General features: G+C 38.0%; 1 protein-coding gene across 2 annotated transcripts in view; it reads right to left on the bottom strand.

Annotated features, from left to right (window-relative positions):
- KDM5A (lysine demethylase 5A) overlaps positions 1 to 22361 on the bottom strand; it is a 52728-nt gene that overhangs the window by 8959 nt on the left and 21408 nt on the right. For both annotated transcript variants that reach the window (XM_034403262.3, XM_034403263.3), the window contains 15 exons: positions 21876 to 21995; positions 18808 to 19002; positions 18245 to 18426; positions 17926 to 18050; positions 15803 to 15953; positions 14263 to 14377; positions 13503 to 13858; positions 11724 to 11862; positions 10989 to 11168; positions 9945 to 10106; positions 4410 to 4961; positions 3175 to 3318; positions 2644 to 2803; positions 1713 to 1933; positions 100 to 510 (listed from right to left, as the gene is read on the bottom strand). In XM_034403262.3, the coding sequence (XP_034259153.1) occupies positions 100 to 510; positions 1713 to 1933; positions 2644 to 2803; positions 3175 to 3318; positions 4410 to 4961; positions 9945 to 10106; positions 10989 to 11168; positions 11724 to 11862; positions 13503 to 13858; positions 14263 to 14377; positions 15803 to 15953; positions 17926 to 18050; positions 18245 to 18426; positions 18808 to 19002; positions 21876 to 21995 (3213 nt within the window). The remainder of the gene's footprint in view (positions 1 to 99; positions 511 to 1712; positions 1934 to 2643; positions 2804 to 3174; positions 3319 to 4409; positions 4962 to 9944; positions 10107 to 10988; positions 11169 to 11723; positions 11863 to 13502; positions 13859 to 14262; positions 14378 to 15802; positions 15954 to 17925; positions 18051 to 18244; positions 18427 to 18807; positions 19003 to 21875; positions 21996 to 22361) is intronic.

Here is a 22361-nt window from a genome sequence, read left to right as displayed (position 1 = left end):
GTATTTTGACCTTTTAAATATAGCATGGCAAAAACTTTCAAAGATACAGCCCTGGGGTCTGAAGCAATGATCTTTGAAACATCAATCAAGGTGACCCACCTTGTCCTTGCACGGCCTCTGACAGTTTTGTGCAGCACATACTGCATTTTCATCATCTGACTCTTCTGCTCCTGACCAGTCGTACTTGGAGGGGATGTCCAAAACTTTCTTCTCCCTCTTTTTTTCAGTGCACTCTTTCACCAGCTCTACCTTCGTTGCAGCCACTTTCTCACGCTTCTTCTTTCGTTCTTCTTCTTTAGCCAGCTTTTTGGCCAGTTTGTTCAGCTCCTTTGTCTTGTCCATTGTTAGTTTTAGCTTCTTTTTCTTTGGTTTCTCCAACTTCTTCAGCTCTTTAGACTTCTGCTTCATGTCACCAAAGAATTGCTCTGCTTTCTCTAGTTTGCGCTTCCTTTTTCTCTCCGAAGCATCTCTTCCCCGGGTCTTTAATGGCTTCTCATCCATGCTCTCATCCTTCAAGAAACAAAAGAAGTTGATAATTGCCAGATTATTCCCTTGTGTATCATAAAAGCAATATGAAGAAGCTAGTTTCCATAAGCACACAGCACTTCCAGTGAGTGAATAAACTCATTAACAGGAGGAAAAGAGGCAGAGTAAATAATAATCACAATGCCAATTTAAAGTCTAAGGTGGCACACTCTATTTTGGAACCAAATGGGTGTTAAACAACTTGTAAAATAACATACATATAACCCAAGCTAGTTATCTGCTTTCTTGGGAAGAGCCAATCAGAAGGATTGGAATGGAAAGCAAGTCATCATTTGCAAAGAGTCCTAGATATATTTCTTCTTCCTCTGCCTCAAAAATGAATTCTTTTCATGAGGCTGAATTTGACCATTTCACTTTCAATATCTAGGAGATCATGAGTTCAAGTCCTACCCTAGCCATGAAAGTCAGCTGGGTGACGTTGGGCCAGTCACTGTCTCTCAGCCCAAACACCACACAAGGTCATTGTTGGAGGAAAAATAGGAGGAGGAAAGTTTGCCGGATTTGTTTGCTACCTTGAGTTATTTGTAAAAATAATAAAGGCAGGATATATATATATATGTACATCTTACAATAACAGAGCCTTAGACTCTGGGTTTCCTCTGCTAATGGCAATCAACAAGCTTTTTGCTGCATTTAAATAGGAATGACCCCACATTCCTGGCACTTGAAATAGGGACAGGATATTTTTGCATCAAATTATAAGATGCTTACCCCAGGATGCTCCAGACTTTCAAGCAAGAATATGTGATACAATGCAGTGGTGGGTTGCTACCGGTTCGCCCTGGATTGGGCAAACCGGTAGCGTCGGTGGTGGGAGGCTCCGCCCACCTGCCCGGATGCTTCTGCACAGAAGTGGCACGCGCGCACGCTCACGCTCACCCACAAACAAACCGGTAGCAACAGGTTTTGAAACCCACTAATGGTACAATGTTTCACTGTATGGATTCAGTGAGAAATTTTTAAAAAAGGAGTAAAGGGCAGATGCGAAGAGCTGATAGGGGCTTTAAGGAAGTCTTTGGTAAGGAAGCAAATCCTGACAAGTAAATTAGAAGGAGGCAATCCAATAAAGAGATGAAACAGCAGCAGTGCTCTCTGCAATACCATTTTGCCAACCTTAATTTTACATGTGACTTTGCTATTTTATGATAGAAAATGCCCATCTTTACCTCCATGATATGAAGAAATCTATCTTCAGAGGGTGGATGTGTGGCCTGCAAAATCCGCCAGATGTGCTGGGTTTCATCAAGAGATACTTCTAAGATATCTCCTATCATCATTAGATCTTCTAGCTGTGATTTGGCTCCAGAAGAGAGTTCAAGCACAGGAGGTTCTAAACTGCGAGGAACTAAAGGGCTTTTACGGGGTTGCTTTCTTGGGGTATTGGAACCTTTCAAAAAGAAACACAAAGAAAAAAATGTTTAAGACTAAAGGGTAGAAAACAAACAAATAACATGAAATGTAAAAAAGACTTAAGTTTTGATTTCATTAATTATAGAAAGGCAAAATGACATGAAGTCATTTGGATGGTTTAAGACTCTAAAGAAACTCAGAATCTATAGTTAATTGTTACCCAGGTGCCACTAAGCACTTATTTGGAGTACACAACCTAAGACCCCAGAGATACATACAATTTCTGAAAACCTTCTAAAGTTGCAGTTACAATTACAGAAATAGAAAAGTGATCATGTTTTGAAAATGATTTGAAAGAAATTGGGCAATTACCTGTCTATTATTCATTAATAGCCACACTGTTTTTTAGATTTTTATGTGAGTTTTAAGAAAAATATACCATTGCTTTAAGAATTATTTTAACTCATTAAGACAAGCTACATTTTTTGCAGGTTTATGCAGAAGCCTGGGAAAATACACAACTGTAGTACTTGATAATAGAGAGTATTGTGCTCATACAGCCTCCAAAACATTACAAAGCGAATGTCTGGAGAATCATATCCTCACCAATTTCTGACCCCAGAGTGCTTTATTTATTAATTTAATTTATAAATTGCTTAGAGAATTTTTGGTGAATTGAGGAGCTTATAAATTGCAATAACAAATAAATGGCATCTAGATATAATTGTAAGGGGAGGGGAGAATTACCTTGAGAACAGCTTTTTGAAGCTGATGAATATGCATGTTCAGCACAGAAAGAGGGAGCCGTCCACATGTGTGTTACTACTTCTTCAGATTTGATTGGAATTTCTTCATCACAGAAGAGGTTAGGCTCCAGACTGCTAGAAGACTTTACACTGGCATTGTCCTAAAGAAAAGTACAGCAGAAACATGAGATTATGGAGCAGGATTTAATTGTTTTAATAAAACCTGCCAAAGATTTGTTACATTAAATGCGGGTAAAACCAGTGACGTTTTTTCAGTTCCTACAGCAATACATGGCAAAGCTAGTTATAGCAGAATGAAAAAGAGGATTATGCATTTTGCTTTTCTAAAAATGTAAAGTCTGCACTAACTTTTTTTTTTAAATCAAAATTTCCCAAGGGGCTCCTGATCATCTCATTGCATCAAACAACTTTACAGTATATGATTACAAAGTTTGTTACTGGTGAAGTTCCACTGAAGGAATAAAACAATTATTAACAATAGTGAGCTCAGAAATGTTATGGCAAGACTTACTTTTATTTCATAGCCATATGCTTCCCTAATGTCTTCATCTGAATCCGTCTCCTCGTCATCATAATCCATAGTCTGTCGAGGAGATGAGGATACACTACTCGTAGCCCGATTAAACCCAGATTGCTGAAAACTAGTCAAATGACCCTATGTGAAGAAACTTTCTGAGTTAAAAAAGCACCCGGTAAAGCGTGAACAAGGCAACAAAAGTTACTTAAATTGATTAACAGAGATCAGATTACAAGAAACTAATTATTTGCTTTAAAATTATATTTCTAACAATAAGAGTTGAAATTTCATTTCTAAGCTTCTAAGACACAACTATAAATACTCTCTTTGTTCAGATGCTGAGAACACCATCATTGCTTCTTCACTTTTATAATCATTGTCTGTAATATATTGGTGTTGGTAATTGATACAGCACCTGAAAATATTAGAATTTTCTAGACACCGAAGGCACCAAACAAAAACAAACATTTATCATCAATGTTTAATAATCATTTGGGATTGATATATTTATATTTATTAGATGCTAATAAATAACTTCAACAAAGAAAAACAATTAAACCCTTTTGAAAATAACTTTTTACATAATTCTTGCTAGAAAGCAAGCAGAAATTTCAAAATAAGAGGTATTCTCTACAATACATAGCAAAGGAAGGCATATAGAAGAAATTGGCAATATGTTGCTACCCTATAATCACTGGGACTGCATATTCTAACAGCTCTAGCCAAGGAAATTAATGGCAAAGAATGCTAGGAACTGCATTCAGTGCCTGAAAGGTCACAGATAACTGGAATAAAAATGAATGTAAGTGTAAAGAGATGCAAGTCCCAAAGAGATAGTTATAGTAGGAAAAAAGAATACCCAATAAGAAAACAATTTCACATTAACTTCCAGAAGTACAATTCTCGAGTGATAAAAATCTACTGTATTCGTGTTTGAATAGCTGTGTTGTTTGTAAGATTTTGGAATTTCCTGCCTTGGAATATAACTATTTGTTCCTAAATCTTTGTAAAGTGTAAAGCCTCTGCTAATTAATGTGTATTTAGTTATGTTCTAAAAAACAACAACTAAGTTTTGGTCATTTGGACTGGTTTAAAAACTCTATACAAAACATCAACATTTAGGTTCCAGAAGGGGAGCATTCAGATCGAATTGGGTGACAAGGCTCAAGCAATAAGGTCATTATGCACAGGGGAGAATTGTTATATGCACCCAAGAAATGAATGGATACCTGTAAATCAGGATTGGCAGCTGCCTTCTGGAGCTCCGCGCTGATTATCTTCTCTGTTTTCTCGCGTGCCGCCTGTTCTACCATACGCTGGCTCAACACAGAAAGTTTCGCCAATGCAGAAGATAGTTCATCAGTGGCCAGGGCTTGCCGTGCTCGGTCTTGCCAGCTCATAGCTCGCTCAGTCAGGCACTGCAATGCTTCCCCTTCTGGCAACCGTACCGGGAGTTTTTGCAAGGACACTAGTAGGGATAAAATTGTCTCAAGACGAGGCCTTCGAGATCGCATGCAAAGTGGACACAAAAACTTGACTTCTTTGGCAGGCCAGCTGGAGCCCTTCTTTTGGGAGCTCGTTTTGGGAAGGGTCACGCAAGTACTATGAAACCAGTCTTTGCAGAGTTCACACTGTAGCATGAATCCACTGGCCGTCTTGCGGCAGATGCAGAACTTGATTTCTTCAATGCGATCCACCATCGTCATCTTGGCCAAGTTGGCCTCCCTGAGGGCGTGCATGGCTTCAACCTCTTTCTGTTCCCGGTCTTTGAAGACAGCCACCTTTTCAGAGGGGGAAATAGTAGAGAATCATTCAATGAGTTTCATTGGCAAGATTCACATTCCTAAACTGGTCCAACATTTTGTTATATATACACGGTATAAATGAATCAACAGAATACTTGTTCCAAGCTGCAACTTTTTTTAAAATCTTAATATAGCAACAGCGATGGCATTTAGGCTTATATACCGCTTCACAGTGCTTTACAGCCCTCTCTAAGCGGTTTACAGAATCAGCCTATTGCCCCCCAACAATCTGGGTTCTCATTTTACCCACCTCAGAAGGATGAGTCAACCTTGAGCCTAGCGAGGCTCAAGGTTGACTCATATACCTGGATCAAATTTAAAAAATGACTTGTGAAAAATAATTGTATGTGGAATCTAAAATCATCAACATTTTCAATAGAATACAGGTAGTCCTTGATTTACAACAGTTCATTTAGTGACCGTTTGAAATTATAATGGCACTGAAAAAAGTGACTTTATGTCCATTTCTCTCACTTATGACCATTGTAGCATCCCCATGGTCACATGATTTACATTTGGATGCTTGGCAACTGGTTCGTATTTATGACTGTTGCAGTGTCTTGGGGTCAGTGTCTTGGGGTCACCTTTTGTGACCTTCTGACAAGGAAAGTTAGTGGGGAAGCCAGATTCACTTAACAACCATGTTACTAAGTTAACCACTGCAGTGACTCACTTAAAAAATGTGGCAAGAAAAGACGTAAAATGGAGCAAAACTCACTTAACAATTTTCTCACTTAGCAACATAAATTTTGGGCTCAACTGTGGTCATAAATCAAGGACTACCTGTATCATCTTTAATTACCACCTGAAACTTACTTATGAAGGTCTAATCTGGCTTCCATATTTAAAAAGTTCATAGACAGAATTCTGCTGCAGAAAAAAAATCTTTTCCATCAACCTAACTTCATCCATCATGAGTCAAGAAACATAAGGGGGCTTTCAGAGATGGCTGTACAGTACTAGCAGTTTCATACCACTTGATGTGAATGACAACTTACAAGCTGATAATCACAGCCTGCCAATCTACCTGCCAGACAGGTACAGACCTAAAATCAATACCTTCAGGAGAAAAAGATGCTGCTTGTCGTATTGACACACAGAGAGAGATAACCCAGTAATTCCCTCAGAGACAGACTGCTTGAATTATTCTTTCCAAACAAAAAAAGTACACAGATGGCAGAACCAATGGAGAGAAACTGGAGAAAGAAGCAGGAGAAAACAATAAAGGTCTCTTCGGCTTCCCAGGAGCCTCAGAATTACTGGGATTTCCAGTAATCCCAGTATTTCCAGGAAATCCAAAAATAACTGAAAAAAAGGAAATATCTGGTTTGGGAAACTGCTGGATGTGTTACATTAGGTTTAATCTTTGCATTATTGTTCGGTGGTAAAGTCCCCTGATTCTATTTTCTGCATAAAGTAGGGAAAGTTTTACTTGTGTAACTAGAATATTTCTGTAGAATCTGGTATTCTCCAATCTTTGTCTCTTTTTTAAAGTTTTTTTTTTCCAAATATTTTTTAGCATTTGTAGGAGACTACTGCCATCTTGTGATATGCCTGGGACATACCTTTTCCATTTTAGTTTCGATTGTCTCTTCTTTAACAGGGAAGCTTTGCACTTTAACATCTAAAGTTACCAAGAGTTATAAGTTACAGACCTCCATTATTATATATAATACCATATATGATATGATATAAATATAGAGAGAAACGTGGCTATGAAGACCCAGAGGGCTTCTTAGAAAAAATGTTTGAGATATCCGGCATTTTTGCTTATGGGCTCAACCCTTCTATTATATCAGTTTTATGTAAAGTAGGGCTATAAGAGCTGTTTTAGAATGCATAAGACTATGAATGATCCTCAAACCATGTGAGCCTGGAAAAAAAAAGGATATGACTTTTTAAATTAATTTCTTAAAAAATAAAGCTGCATTACTGAATTGAAGCAACCACCCATGTTTCTAGACTCTTTGCAAATTCCAGAAGACTCTTCCAAACCATTTTCAAAATTTAGCCCTAAATGTTAGATGTACCTTAAATAATAACCTGGCTAAGATATTTTGCAGCATCTAAAACTGCTGAGACAGTGCCAGATCCCAAAGCATTTTCAGATGACACATTTGTTCACAGTGGTACTCCAGCAAGAACATGTGATAATTCCAAATCCCAGATTTCAATTGGCCATCAAGGCTTTCACCTTCTCTAGACTATAGGTCAGTTAACACATTAATATGTAACTGCTCACTGTGTCCAAACAGATTTAGGATTTCCAAAAGCCGTCTTGGTATTGATTGAAAAAGATACAGAGCTCTGAGTCATCAGTATGATCATCTCTCAAGTTGAGTTTTGCCTACTAATTAAATTATGTGGCTATAAATCTTAACGTCCCCATTTTTGGTCTATTTTGCTGAGTCCTTTAGGTGGGCTTTGGTGAGTTGTCAGATATTTCACAATTATGCTAGCTATAAATTTAAAGCTACAAATAAAAATCAATTTGTGGTCAGTAGATTCTGTAATTATTCCAAAATGAATTCATGCTTGCTAAAGTGATCTGCACAACTGCAATGTTTATTCTGTGCTCAAGAGTAAATATTTAGCAGGATGTTCAGCAAAGAATGACATTTTGAAAACTCAAGAAAGTATAAAATAGGTTTTAAGGTTCAAAAATATGGTCTATTAAAATATCAATAAGCTATACAGGTAGTCCTCGAGTTACGAATGTAATGGAGCCTGTCCATTCCATTCATACCTCGATGATTCGTGGGAGTGAATCTCATACATTGAACGAGATCACTCCCTGCTTTCGGCCACGCATTCGCTAATTTAATGCATTGGCGAATGCATGGTTTGTTAAGTGCACATGAGGTATCTCAGGGTAGAGAAGGCTCTGGGGAGCCTAGTGATGGAACAGGCTCCCAAGGCCTCGCCAACCCACTAACATACCTAATGCTTTCCCTTCCCTGCCGTGCTGGAGTCACTTACCTTGCAAAGATCTGTCTCCTCTCTGCCGCAGTTTCTTTCCCTTTGAGTTGATGGAAGCTCCTGGGCGGAAACGGTGTTTGCAGTGCATGTCTCTTACTCCCCCCCCTCCCCCAACTCCTTTCTGCCACCACCAAGACACTTTTCACCCAGACAGAGACCTGACAGAGACTGGAAGCTTCATCTGTGTGCAAATGGGACCTTTGAAAACAGAGGAATTTGCCCCGTTTTGAAATGCCCCATAGGCACCTATGAGGCCTTTGAAAACGGAAGGATTTGCTCCATTTTGAAACACTCCATATAAGGCCTTTGAAACAGAGAAATTTGTCACATTTTGAAATGCCCCATAGGCACCTATGAGGCCTTTGAAAACAGAGGAATTTGTCCCATTTTCAAAGGCTTCATAGGCACCTATGGGGCGTTTGAAACAGAGCAAATCCCTCCGTTTTCAAAGGCCCCATTTGCATGCAGATAAAGCTTCCAGTCTCCATCAGGGCGAAAAGTGTCCCAGTGGTGGTGGGAAGGAGTTGGGGGGAAGGAGCAGGAGACAAGCACCGCAAACACTTTTCACGCTGAGAATGAAAATTTCTGGGGTCCGTGATCTCGCGAGAGTTCAGGCACCCAGTCTCTGCAAGAGGATGGGGGTCTGAACTTGTGCAATATTAAAGCACCCAGGGGCTTCCATCAAGTCTCCTCTTCCCTCAAAAGCAAAGAAAACGTGGCAGAGAAGAGACAGATCTTGTAAGATAAGTGAGTCCGGTGCAGCAGGATGGGAGGGGGAAGCAGTTGTGGGGACTGAGGGCAGGGGGAATAGGGTGGATGTTGCAGACCTCTGCAGTTGTTCGCACGGGTGAACAACTGCCGTGGTACTGCAACATTAGTAATTTTGGGACTTGCTCATAAACACTGGGGGTGTCTATCTCGTAACTTCAAACAGGCGCTAAATGAATGCTCATAACTTGGGGATTACCTGTACTAGTCACATATAAATCAGTAACTAGAATGACGGCATGGATGGACAATTCCAAATTTTATCTTGAAGGATGAGATGTTATCTCTAATATCTAATTTAAAAGTCTAATACCACTGAATATTCAAAGTATGAAAATGCTAATAACTAAATAAAATATAGGATGCTTACTTTTAATAATGGTTGCAAACCTAAGAGATGTGTTGTTAGTTGTCTCTAGGAGCTGACTACAACTTGATGACACATAAACAAAAATCAAACTTTAAAAGATTTGCATATGTAAAATGCAATTCTTAGCAGTTTCTTATCAATAAGAATTCAAAAAAATTATAATTTTTTGACTAAAATAATTAGACTAATAATTATAGCATAAACACACATGGGTCCCATTTTTTTAAAAAAAAAAATAGAACTTATGACAAGGTAAACCCTGAAAATTCTTTCATTTTACCAATGGAATTATCACCAATAGTTAACTCCGATCGAATGCTACTGAGTACCTTTCAATGGCTCCATCTTCCCAACAGAGTGAAAAAAAACAATCACTCTGACATCTAATGGGGCTTCTATTACAATACGTGCATTCTAATAGCTATTAGTTCATCCTGTAAAATCTGGATTCTCTGGTCTGGACCTCCAATGAGTAGACACCATTTTACTTCAGATTCCCCAAATAATGGACCAAATCTGTTGCTTCAGAAGCTTCTACATATATAATTTATATTAATTCTTTAAGTCCAAAGTTATTTTATGTTACCTGCATCAATTTACTATAAACTAACAGCAAATATATAGAAGCATCACTTCTGTCATTACATAAATGAAGTAATTACATCAATGCAATTCTGATTTAATAGATATTTGTATTTAATAGAAAGCCTTTCCTCCAAGAGGTCCATTAAATCAAGATTTAATGTTCTAAAAGTAATAGGCTTTTAGATTCACAGTAAAGTAAAAGATATCGGAGCTTCCTACTGGGAAAAAAGAATAACCAAAAGAATATGGGCCCTCACCACAGCTGCAGTATCCCTGTATTCTTCTACTCCATCTTCTAATTCACTCAAGGATTCCATGTCAAGATCTTTTTCCTTTTCCTTCTCTATCAGCTCCTTTACTCTTTTTCGTCTATTCTTACTGCTTCCGTATACACCAATGTCAGTTCGAGGGCTAAGAACCTATTAACAACAACAACAACAACAACAACAGCAACAAAAAGAGATCAGGCATAGAAGTGTTTTTACAAAACCTTAAAATTCTGTATGGCAATTTTTTTTTAAATTTGATTTATATGCCGCCCTTCTCAGGGCGGCTTACAATGTGCTCAGCAATAGCCTTCATCCTTTTGTATATTTATACAAAGTCAGCTTATTGCCCCCACAACTGAGTCCTCAATTTACCTCCCTTAGAAAGGATGGAAGGCTGAATCAACCTTGAGCCTTGGCGAGATTCGAACCTGCAGTAATTGCAGGTAGCTGGTCTTAATAACCAGCTTAATAACAGGGTGCCTTAGACCACTGTACTACCAATAATGAAATTCTATACAGGTAGTTCTCAACTTACAAACCTAATTGGGACCAGAACTTCCACTGCTAAGCAAGGAAATTGACTTGTGCCTGATCTTACAACCTCTTTTTTCTGCAGTTGTTAAGCGAATCACTGTAGCTAAGTGAATCACACAGTGTAAAGCAAATCCAGCTTCTCACTTTGCTTGTGGGAAGTTGGCTGGGAAGGCCACAAATGATGATCCACATGACCCTGGGATGCTGCAACCATTGTAAATACATGCCAGTTTGCCAATTGCCTGAATTTTGATCATGTAACTGTGGGGATGCTGCGAATGATTGCTCATAAGTCACTTTTTTCTCTGCTTTATGAACTTTGAACGGTTGCTAAAAGAATGGTTGTAAGATGAGGACTACCTATATAAAACTGCTGTTTTTTTAAACTCTTAACTTACATTTTAAGGCTACATCAATCACTTGCACGAAAAAAGATCATTAGCAACAAAGTATTATAACTTGCTTCTCTGGATCCCAGTACCTGTTTTCCCAACTAACCTGTAAAAGTGTGTAGCTTGAATTCTTCTTCAGAAAAGTTCGGCCTGTGCGTTCCCTCCATGCACGGGCTGCTGCTACCTGTGAGTCAACTTGGGGCAGTGCATCAAGACGGACAGGTATGAGGCGACCTTTTGCAGACAGGTTCTCAAGTTGCTCTAGATACGCATAATTACTTCCATTCTGCGTGGATTTAAAAAAAATCATTCTCGTCTATGCTCTCTCATAATAGATCAAAAGGAACTGATCACAACTTAAAACGTGATTTTAATCGCTGCATTATTTTAAACCATATGTTGATCTTCAATGTAGCTATTACCGGGATAGTCAATGATAAAACGGATTAACACGATAAAACATCCCAATAAACATGAATGCAAGAATAGAGCAAGAGAATACAATTATTGCAGAATAAATAACAAAGGGCATGGGAAATTAACAAGGGGTTTTATTCATTTATTTTTAAATGAGTCAAATGGAGTTGTGTGTTATTAGATAAGTCTCTTAATTAGTAGATGGCTTTATTTAAAAAATATTCAGATTCAGCAATTAACCCCTCTATGAGTACCTGTAATTAAATTTTAAGTTTAACTACAACCTGAGCCAGAATCCTCACTTTATGCGAAACAAGTAAATTTTGCAGCAAGAAGCAAGAGAGTATCACAATTTTATTATTTGACTCTTTATAATGGAAGGCAGTATCTGAACACTTGCTGGACTGTTTGGAATTAAACATACTTGAATGGCCTCTACTTTGGCTGTCCAATCTCGAGCACGCTGCAAGGCTTCTCTCAATGCCAAAATGTTGGGCAGGTAAGCTGGAATATTCTTTGCTTCACTCACAATACTTTCCAGAGCGGCAATACTTTGTCGAGGTCTAAGAGCAGAGGGAAAAAAAGCCATTACAATCTTATTTCCTGGTCCAAATCAAAAATAAAAACTCAGTTATAAAACAGGACTAATACCATGCAGCGAACACCTCAGCTACATCAGGAATAATGCTAATCTCGTATATTATTTTATTTAATGGCTTCGGGGCATATAATCAAAAGGGATTAAGCTAAAGCTAAAAATTTCACAAATAATTCAACTGGGTTGAAGCACTCATCGTGAGACTCACTGGAATTATTCAGTTTTCAAAAGCTGCGGAAGGCCAAAACAGGAAGGTCAGATGTTTCTAATTTTAGGGGGAGACTGGAATAGAAGAATGTCACAACTGATAGTATTTCCAAAGATGTAAGAGTTGGGCAAATTGACCCCAGATGGCAAAACTGGTCCTGCATATATCTAGATATCAAGCAATACAGGGCTTTATAGATAATGATTACAATCTGGAATTAGTTTTGGGAGCCAGGTTGTGTCCAGAGTACCAGTGCAATACGATCCAAACATTGGTGACAAATGCTACTCCTACTAAAGAAGGCAGAGCATTTAGGATTGGTTTCATTTTATGAGTAGTCTAGAAAGGGAGCGCCACATACAGCACATTGCACTGATCCAGATAAGTGGTAAAGAAGGCATGACCTCTTAAGAAGTCGTCAATATGAGTTTATCTTACAGACATTTATGAGGCTGCCCTATTCTATCCTATTCTACCCTCAGAGGCACTCTGTCAAGGCTGAAAATAATTTGCTCAATTGGATCAATAAGTTTAAGACAGATAAGAACTCTTCAAGCAAATGTTCTATCCAATCTAACCAGGGGTGAAATCCTACTAGTTCGGACGAACCACTAGGGATTATGGGCATCATTTCGCTGAACCGGTAGTGATTACCCCTCTTTGGCCCCACCCATGCCTGGCCAGTCGCTGCTCACCTCTTCCGGCCGTTCGATATTCCACAGAATTCAATGTTAAATGCAGCAGAGAGAATGCTAACTTTTCTCCCTCCATTCAGAACGGAGCTGCTGCAGCCTGTCCCTTTTAAGGTAGTCCCCAGGAGGGAGAGGGACGGGGGGGGGGGGAGAGGAGCAGCTGGAATGGAGCCGTTTTTTGTGAAAGGCAGGAAAATGGGGAAGGGGATTTTTCTGCCTGTCATCCATTCCTCAATCTCAACACAGACTGAGGGAAGGATGGTAGGCAGGAATATTCCCCTCCCCATTTTCCTGCCATTCGCTACAAGGAGTGGCTGGGAGGAGAGGGGCCAGTGAGGAGCCCCTCTATGTGAGCGATGTCGAGATGGCCATGCCCACCCAGTCACATGACCTCCCAACAAGCCACACCCACAGAACCAGTAGGGAATTTTTTTTAATTTCACCACTGAATCTAACTCAAAGAGTCTGAAACAAAAACATATGAACTTAATTGCAAAAGACTTTTCTAACACCATATTCAGAAAGGCTCAGCAATGTAACCTTTTCAGAGATGCTGACTTCATTAATAAACAAAATATCCATTAGATTCCCCTCTCTTTATGATTTTATCCAAAGAAAATTGTGTGCCATATTTTGGCAGGAGGCCTTTGAAATACGCTCAACTCTTGACGGACCCATAAAGACAGTGAACAAAACACCCCTCACCTTGCTTGAAGGCAGACTTTGGCTTTTTCCTCCCACCTTTCTGAAACTGTAAGCACCTCCTGCAATTCAGCCATGGCTTTCTCCACTGCATGGTGTGGTGCTAGGCCCACCCCTGAGTCTATCAGTTTCTTCATCAAATCCAAGGTGACTCTCTGAGGGTCTGAAAGAGTCACCCGCACTTCATCCAGCCAACGTGCCTGTTGTAGCTCTTGCTTCAGACGAGGTAATTCTGGAAGTTCCACATACAGCCCGGAGCCCATGTCTAGCAGCATCTGCAGCTTGGATGAGTCTGGGACCTCATCCATCATGGCCTCTTGGGCACGCTCATGAAACTCTTCAACATCATCCAGCAGGTTCTTTTAAAAGGGTTTAGAACAAAGCAACCATTCAGGACAGTGATGGAGGCAGTAACAGACATTAAAGGAATACCTGAATGTTTAGCTAGGTTTGTTTGAGGCAGGCAAAAAAAAAATTAGTATTCTTAAAACAATTCTTGCAGCAAACAATATCAAATCAACCATTCACAGTAAGGGGAATCACTTTTTTTGAGGGTTTTGAAGGGACCTAGAAACAAAATATTCACTTGCTTCAAAGTACCTTGGTTCAAAACAACAGCCCAAATCTTAAAATGTTTTACTGAAATTAAAACTAAAATGTTGTCAAGAGTTTCTAATGGACTAATTTATAAAATTTCATTTGAAGAAGTATTTCTATAGCAATTTTTAACTCTATCCAAATGCAGCCTTCTTCAGAAACTCACCTTTACTTGTCGAGCCTGAGTGATGACACACGGAAGACTGAACAACTGTTGAACAAAAGCCTTCAGTTCTTCTACGGTCAGTTTAGTCCGTGTCTTTCCACTGTCTGAACTCAGTCTATTATATAAAAGAGAATAGTGTAAATAAAATAGTAACATTTCCTGTTACTAATTTTATATAGATTTTTACTTTAAAGCTTAAATAAGATTCATAAACTTTAAAAAATTACTAGTTTCAGAAATATCCATCAAAATTGATGCTGAAAAGACTTAACAATTTTTTAGTAGAAAAAATTAAGCAAGCTTGATCAAAGTTGACGTTGGTCTTAAAGGCTAAGATGGCTTAGAGGTAAGAATAGTTATAGAAACGTTCTTCCCTTATAGAGGCAGTCCTTGGGTTATGACCATTTATTTATTAACTATTCAAAAGTTATAACAGCATTGAACAAATGGTACTTTTGATGGGTCCTCACAGTTCTGGCCATTGTAGCATCCCCAGCCGGCTCATGATAACAACATCACAAGCTAGCCGCAGACACATGATTGTGATTTCCAATATTTTCTGCCAGCTTCCGACAATCAAGGTCAATGGAGAAGCAGGCAGGAAGTTGGAAGTCAAGGTCACATGAGATTCTCACTTGATAATGGCAACTAGGATGTCGGCAATTGACATTGCTAAGCAACGTGGTCATGTGACAATATATCTAGTGATGGAAATTCCATTCCAAATTGCCCTCATAAACTGAAGACTACTTGTATATTTGACTGGACATTTCTGTTATTGTTAGAAGCTCTTCTCTGGATAGACCATTCAGTGAAGTTAGACAAGTGCCATGAAAGAAAAGATTTCTTAATTGAAAAACTCTTATTACAGAATTGTCATCTTGATTAATGCCTTTGTAGAATAGGCTGTATTATTCCTCTCTCACACAAATGTTTATAATTTAATACTTTCATTTTGATATTCTCTATTAATAACAATAATATTAATTAACCAAAACAATAGCACTAAATATATGAGAGAAGAGATAAAAATGTCCAGAAAGATTAATCAGTTTAAGCTTAAATCAGCACCATGTCCGCATATTGAAGGTATGTCAAGTCAAGGCATCATGTATGAGAAGTCGCTTGTAAATTCTGATGGTGAGATATTGGGTTTCCCTAAATAATCTTGACAAGATTTAATAGTAGGAAAACCACCTTCCCTTTAGTTGCATGTTAAAAACTGGTTAAAAATAATTAATACTGCAACTCCCAAATACCAATACTGCAATAAATTTATTAATTAAATACATTTGCAAACATTTTTAATAGACACAAGTTGCACAAGTTCTCCAATTTGCTCACTCTTATAATTTTTTTCAGAGCACAACTCAGACAACTGTAAATAGCTCTTCCATTTTTTTTTTTAAACTTCTGGCAATATATCAGCTGACGTGTTCCACTTGAAAAGAGTCCATTTGGCAAAGTGCAATTTATTATTTTATGAAAGGGCCGTGAACATTTCATGTGGCTGGTTTTAAAATTACATGCCTGCTCATACCTGTGCTTTTGTTTTTTGCTCAAAAGCAGCTGGGCTACTGAAGCACAAGTCTCTGCCTCCTTCACAGCATCCCTCAGTTTACGGAAGAGGTCATTCTCTGGATATTTCCTGTCTTCAGCATCTTCTAACATTACTTTCAGCTCAATCACATCTGCAAAAAAAAATGACTGTAAAGTCATTTGCTCTAATACAGATTTTACAGAACGCCCTAAAGACAAGTGCTATTTTTTTTTTTAAAAAAAACTTATATTACGGTAATCTCCCTCAAAGAACCAACCATTAATATTTGGGGAGCCTATGTATATCCTTCTTTACTGATTCTAGAGTACTGAGTAGAAGTTTTCCCGATTAAGACTTTTTTTGAGATTTTAATATCTGTGCATATGGCTTTGCTTAATGTAAGTTTGAACTTACATTACACCGTTGGACACCAGTTAGCCTAACATTCTTGAAATTCATGTATGGTTATAGAAAATAACTTTTGAAATAAACCTTTTATTTCATCAATATTTAAGACTTAAAAGGATCGTATGCATGCTAAATTTATTTATTTAATTTTTCATCTTTCCCATCTTCCAAGGAGCTCAGGATGGCATTTATCAATGTAATTTTAATAATGTTACATTTAGCTTTCTTAAACATTGTGTGGGTATATATGTGTGTGTATAATAAAAATACACCCATATCAAAGATAAAGATTTCCCCTGTACAATCATGTCTCACTCAGGGGAGGAAGGGTTGCTCATCTCCATTTCTTAGTCGAAGGAGACAGCATTGTCTAAAGATGTTTCTGTGGTCATGTGGCCAGGGTGACTATATGCCGAGGGGCACGGAATGCTGTTAATATACAGTATATTATCATCTATTAAATGAAAGCTGTTATACAGGTAGTCCTCAATCGGTGAACACTTGTTCAGTGACTACTTAAAGTTATAACAGCACTGAAAGAGGATACTTATTCCTCATAGTCTCCCCATGGTCATGAAGTCATAATTCAGGCACTTGGCAACCAGCTCAGAATTACAAAGTGAACTGGTGGTTTCTTTGCCTTCCAAATTTGGGTTTGGAAAAGTGAAATCCTTAAAGCCAAAACTTTTCAATCTACCATCCAAAACTTCCCTGAACAAGTCCCATGGTCATGTGATCACTATTTGTTGGCTTCACTACCAGCTACCAACAAGCAGCTGGTAGGCAGAATTTGCAAATGGTGATCAGGCAGAATTCACCTAATGGGAGCAAGTTGAATTTCCACAACTGTTACGGGATGTTCTGCTTTACAACTGCATCAACTTAAGTGTTGGAGCTGCTGGTCCCACTTGCCACTGTTAAGCGAGGATTACCTGCATTTTATTATGTATGTTGTAATCTGTCCAGATTTCAGATGGATGAGGTGATAAAATTTCACAGATTTATACTGTACATGACTGGGTTTTATATCCTCATCTGCATGCTTCTTTATGGTTGGGATAGAACAGGGGTGTCAAAACTCGATTTCATTGAGGGCCGCATCAGGGTTGTGTTTGACCTCAGGGGTGGTGGTGGCCAGAGGGGCGTGGCCAGAGCAAAGTCACTCATGTTGGGGACACCTGTGGTGGCCAAGTGCTAAGACAGGACTTCGCTCAGACCCTCCCTCTCCCAATGCAAAATAGGAAACATTTCTTCTTTCGTTTTGTTTTGCTTTTAGTTTGTTTTGCTAGCCCTCTTCCAGTGAAAATGGGGCCCGGGAGGGCTGTGTGTGGCCCTCCATTTTTGCTGGCAGAGGCATAGCAGGCCGATCCTTTGCTGTTTCCAGATCTGGCCCCATGGGCCAGATCTAAGCACCCCACAGGCCGGGTCCAGCCCATGGACCTTGAGTTTAACACCCCTGGGTTAGAACAAACTGATTGAGCACTGAACGGCTATACAATACAGAATACAAGTGTTTCTGCTCCTTAAGTAACATTCTAGATATTACATCACATTAACACTGAGGAGATAATTTTCTTAAATAACTGGTTCAACTTTCATGTTTCACCTTCCAAATTTGGGGATTGGAAACGTGATATCGTTAAGCTGGAACATTTTAATTTACTATCCAGGATTTCCCTGAACAAGTTTTTCCAAGAAACAAAACCGCATCTCACCTTTTTTGTGGTTAAGATTGGCAGAAAGTGCATCTGTCACCCTGCTGACCCAAGTATCATACGATTGTGCTCTGACTTTCACTCCGTATAGTAAAGAAGGGAAGTCTTCCAGTGGGTATCGATATCTAGAAGGAAACAAGAGCTTTCAAACAACTTGCAATGCTCAGTCAGGAAGAAGTGGGACAGATGTGTTACCGTTCTGAATTTGGTCATAATCAAACAAACAAACAAACAAAAAAGGATTCCTTGATTTTAATGGAAAAGTGTGTCCTGTTCTAAAGACAGGGAGTGTTTTAAGAGCAACACAGGGAAATCATACCTTAGACACTTCTTCTGCATAGGGCATGAACACAAATCATTTGGATGATACAAGCAAACAAGTCGCTCGGGATTACAGGAACATGTAAGGGCAGACAAGAAACAGGTGGTCCTGCAGGCTGCGCACTGCCGCTCATCATCTGGTACCAGCTCGAACACTTCCTCCTCTGACATCAGCACTCCCTGTAGTAACAGTAGGCAAATCTGATAAAGATCTTAAACCAAGAATTGTGAGTCTTCCTTAACATTTTCTTTGCTCAGCCCCAACCCCTTCAAAATCCCCCCAAGCCAGCTCTGAAATCCAAATTTTTTTACTACCAGTTCTGTGGGCGTGGCTTGGTGGGCATGGTGTGGCTTGGTGTGCATGGCAGGGGAAGGATACTGCAAAATCCCTATTCCCTCCCCACTCCTGGGGGAAGGATATTGCAAAATCTCCATTCCCACCCCACTCTGGGGCCAGCCAGAGGTGGTATTTGCCGGTTCTCCGAACTGCTCAAAATTTCCGCTACCGGTTCTCCAGAACCTGTTAGAACCTGCTGGATTTCACCCCTGCCCTAAGCTCACCATCTGCATAACACACTCCCTTAAGCGCGCCTCCTCTTCTGTCATGAGAGTCATTTCCTTGCAGACCATGGCAGCCAGTCCAACATCCAAACACTCGGGATCTGCGGCCATCTTGAAGATTAGTTCCTCATGAGAGAACACACAATGACGTCTCAGGCGTCGATAATGGTTTACGCACTGCCGTCCAATTGGAAGCTAGAAATGCAAGGAACACAAGAGCTTTTGATTTAGAACCATGTCCCAGTAGATTGCCGACCTATTTTTCCTCCTGGCCTGAGAGACAGGAAATTAAAAAGACAAACAGAAAAACAGATAAAATGGTACTAACTAAAGGAGTGGGAAATTACGCCAGGCACCGTGCAGTGCAATATCCAAGGATAATGTTTCTAGAGGTCATGGTGACTAAAACTCTTAAAATGAAATGGAAAATAATGACAAGGAAAATGGTTGAATGATCGGGTACAGAAAATAGATTTCAAGAGTAATTTCATTTTAACAAGTCTGAAATTGCCAATCTCCAATCAACCTTTCCTGACTGTAGCTATATTCTTTCTTCATCAGTTGAGCAAAAAAAACTACACTGCAGTAAGCAAGAATAAACACAACAAAACCCCAGCTCTTTATATTATCCTGAGAAATCTAATCCAAAATTAATGGATTATAGTAATTTCAAAATTAAATACACAGTTATTTAACTATTTTATATATTAAAATAAATTAAATGATTACATTGAAATAAAAAAATATTTTATTTTTTGCAAAAAGTTTTTTTATTTTTTTCCAAACATACAAATTACATCCTTTTGGAACAGAGCTTTGATCCGGTCATCACTTTGTTCAATTTTTAACAAAATCTTTAACAAAATTTTATCTATTCTATTTTGCCATAGCACTTATTTCTAAATCTTAGATCACATATACAACTAATACCATCTTAAAAAAAATTAACACATATTTACTTAATCAAAACAATAACCCTTCTATTAACCCACCTTAATTCTTAATTCAATTAATAACTCATAATACAACAATTCTTACCCTAAATTCTCACTATTGACAATACAATTCAAACATATTTATGTTTCATTATGCTCATTAAATCTTTATTTCATTATTACTTTATCAAATTTAAATCTTATATTTTTAATTTTAGAAATATAGCAATTTAACATTTAAACATAGTTCTTAGTTCAAATAATGCTTTTTAACATAATTTCCCAATTATTCTAAATTCTATCTATCAAACCATACCATTTATATAACACCAATTAAGTAATTTTTGTTTATAAATCATAATCATATATTGTTTCAGTTTTATTTTCTTTTTCACTTAGGTAATAAATGTTCAAGTTATCACAATTGTTATACATATTTAAACAATATCCCAATTATTATAGCTATCGATTTTCTAATTTAACCTTTTCTTTTATCCTTCCACTGTTAATCCCAATGTACAAAATACATCTTTATTCCACTGTTAATCCCAGCGCAATCATCTTTATTTTTCTCACTGCTAATCTCTGTGTAATCATCTTTATTCACTGTTAATCCCAGTGGCTCCTACCTACATCTTGGCTCAGGAGACAAGCCCCCCACCCCCACCCCACTCTGTTTTAGTCTTCTGGAAAAGACTTAAAAATCTTCTTCTTCTTGTGCCATATCCGTCATCTGACGTTGGCGATCATGTTGGAGATACTATTTTCATCAATAGCCGCACGAAAAAGTGCTGCTGAGTTTTGTCCAAACCAGTCCCTTAGAGTTTGAAGCCATGATATTCTTCTTCTGCCTGGACTTAAAACCTGGCTATGCCAAATGGCATCGGGTCTTAAAGGACATACTGCTGCCTGAAGATGGTTGGTGTACTAACAGAAAAGATTTGCCACCTCTCCCCTCCAAGCCCTTGTTTTTGAGTTTATTTTAATTTTTATAATTTAATCTATTTTATATTTATAATCATGAATATTTGTTTTATCTTGATGTAAGCCACTCAAAGTCATCTGAACCGTGAAATGGATAGCAAATAAATTTGATGCATATAAAGGCCAATACCAGTTAAAGATTGGCAGCTATGATTTCACATTGTTGTATATATAATAATACCCTACACAAAAATCTAAAAGCCATTAAAGTAATAGACTTCATTTTTTAAATCAGTGACATAGTAATACGATATTGTTTTAATATAGATGCAGGGCAACAACAAGTTTGTTCATTCAGTAAGATACCTACAGCTTGCATATTATTTAATAGGGAGTCAATGTTGCATCTTAAAAATGATTTCATAAAACGAGAACTTCATTCATCGTAACTAGAAATAAACTCATTCTGCAAGCTATTTCATATGTTATTTCTGCACGCTTGTCAAATGCAAGGATAGTGCATATGATGCCTCTTCTGTACATTATTTTGGTGAATATAATATATCTTTCTTACTTCAAGCAGCACGAAAGTAGAACTATTTGCTCCAACTCTGTTAATCTATTAATTAGAATAACTAATTCATATATTCTATAATATAATGCATGGATTTCAGTTTAGAACCAATAAATTATTAGTGAACATCTCTCTATTTATCCAAAGTGCATAGGATTTAACTTTCAAATGGATGATGTAATCTCCACATACTGGCCCCAATATTACATCTCACAGCTGCTAGAAATGTTGCAAGATTTCAAATTCCTAGGTTTTGAACTGAAGAGAATATTACTTTAAACTGTTTTTGATCATTCCATTATCTGTAAATATTTATGAGAATATTATAACTGGGAAGTATGAAGTGTGAGGTGTACAAAGGAGCCGAATGAGTACAGATGTAAAACTTTTCATAAATTTTTATGTTGAATTATTATTATAATTGACTGCCTAGTTCCACGCTAGCATCAAGAAACTAAAGAAATGGAAACTAATTAACAAACCAATTAACAAATTGTTAAAATACTATCCAATGCAATCTATTTACAAACTAGTTTGTTGTTTTAAGTTTGGCCAAAGTATCATCAAAATAATCGATTTTTATTGCCCAGGAAAATTATTAGCAATAATCTAGGTTATGCTAGGCGCATACAAACCCAGTCAGCAGTGCAAAAGTTCACAGCTTCAGCAAAATTGTAGCCTTGATTAAATCCAGAATGATAGGCACGGGGAAAAGTCACAACAAATTCACCAGCACACTGATTGGTCCGGTATACCTAAATACAAGAAATAAAAAAATTTGAAGAAAATATATATATATAAACATTGCACAATTAACAATCTTCCAAAGCAGAATGAAACAATCCGCTAAACTGTCCTTGGTTCTTAGAAAAAGGAAATGGTAGTTGACTACACGTCACTACTTTGTTTATAATTATACTCATTTACCCAGAAAGAAGATAAAAATAAGATGGGAATTGCATATCTTGGGTGGCAACAGGCCACCAGAAGCAAATCACCAGTTTGTCTGCTGATGAATTGGTGCTTTGGGAGCGGTACTAACTACTGCAGAATTCATGTTACCAGCAGACAAGGTGGCAGCCTTTTGGCAGCCTTTTATTCTGAATGACTGTAAGATGTTT

Source organism: Pantherophis guttatus, chromosome 7 (genome assembly GCF_059756535.1).
Source record: "Pantherophis guttatus breed Tessera chromosome 7, ASM5975653v1, whole genome shotgun sequence".
Taxonomy (NCBI): domain Eukaryota; kingdom Metazoa; phylum Chordata; class Lepidosauria; order Squamata; family Colubridae; genus Pantherophis; species Pantherophis guttatus.
The sequence above is the reverse complement of the archived record's forward strand: the minus strand, read 5'-3'. Positions and strand labels throughout refer to the sequence as shown.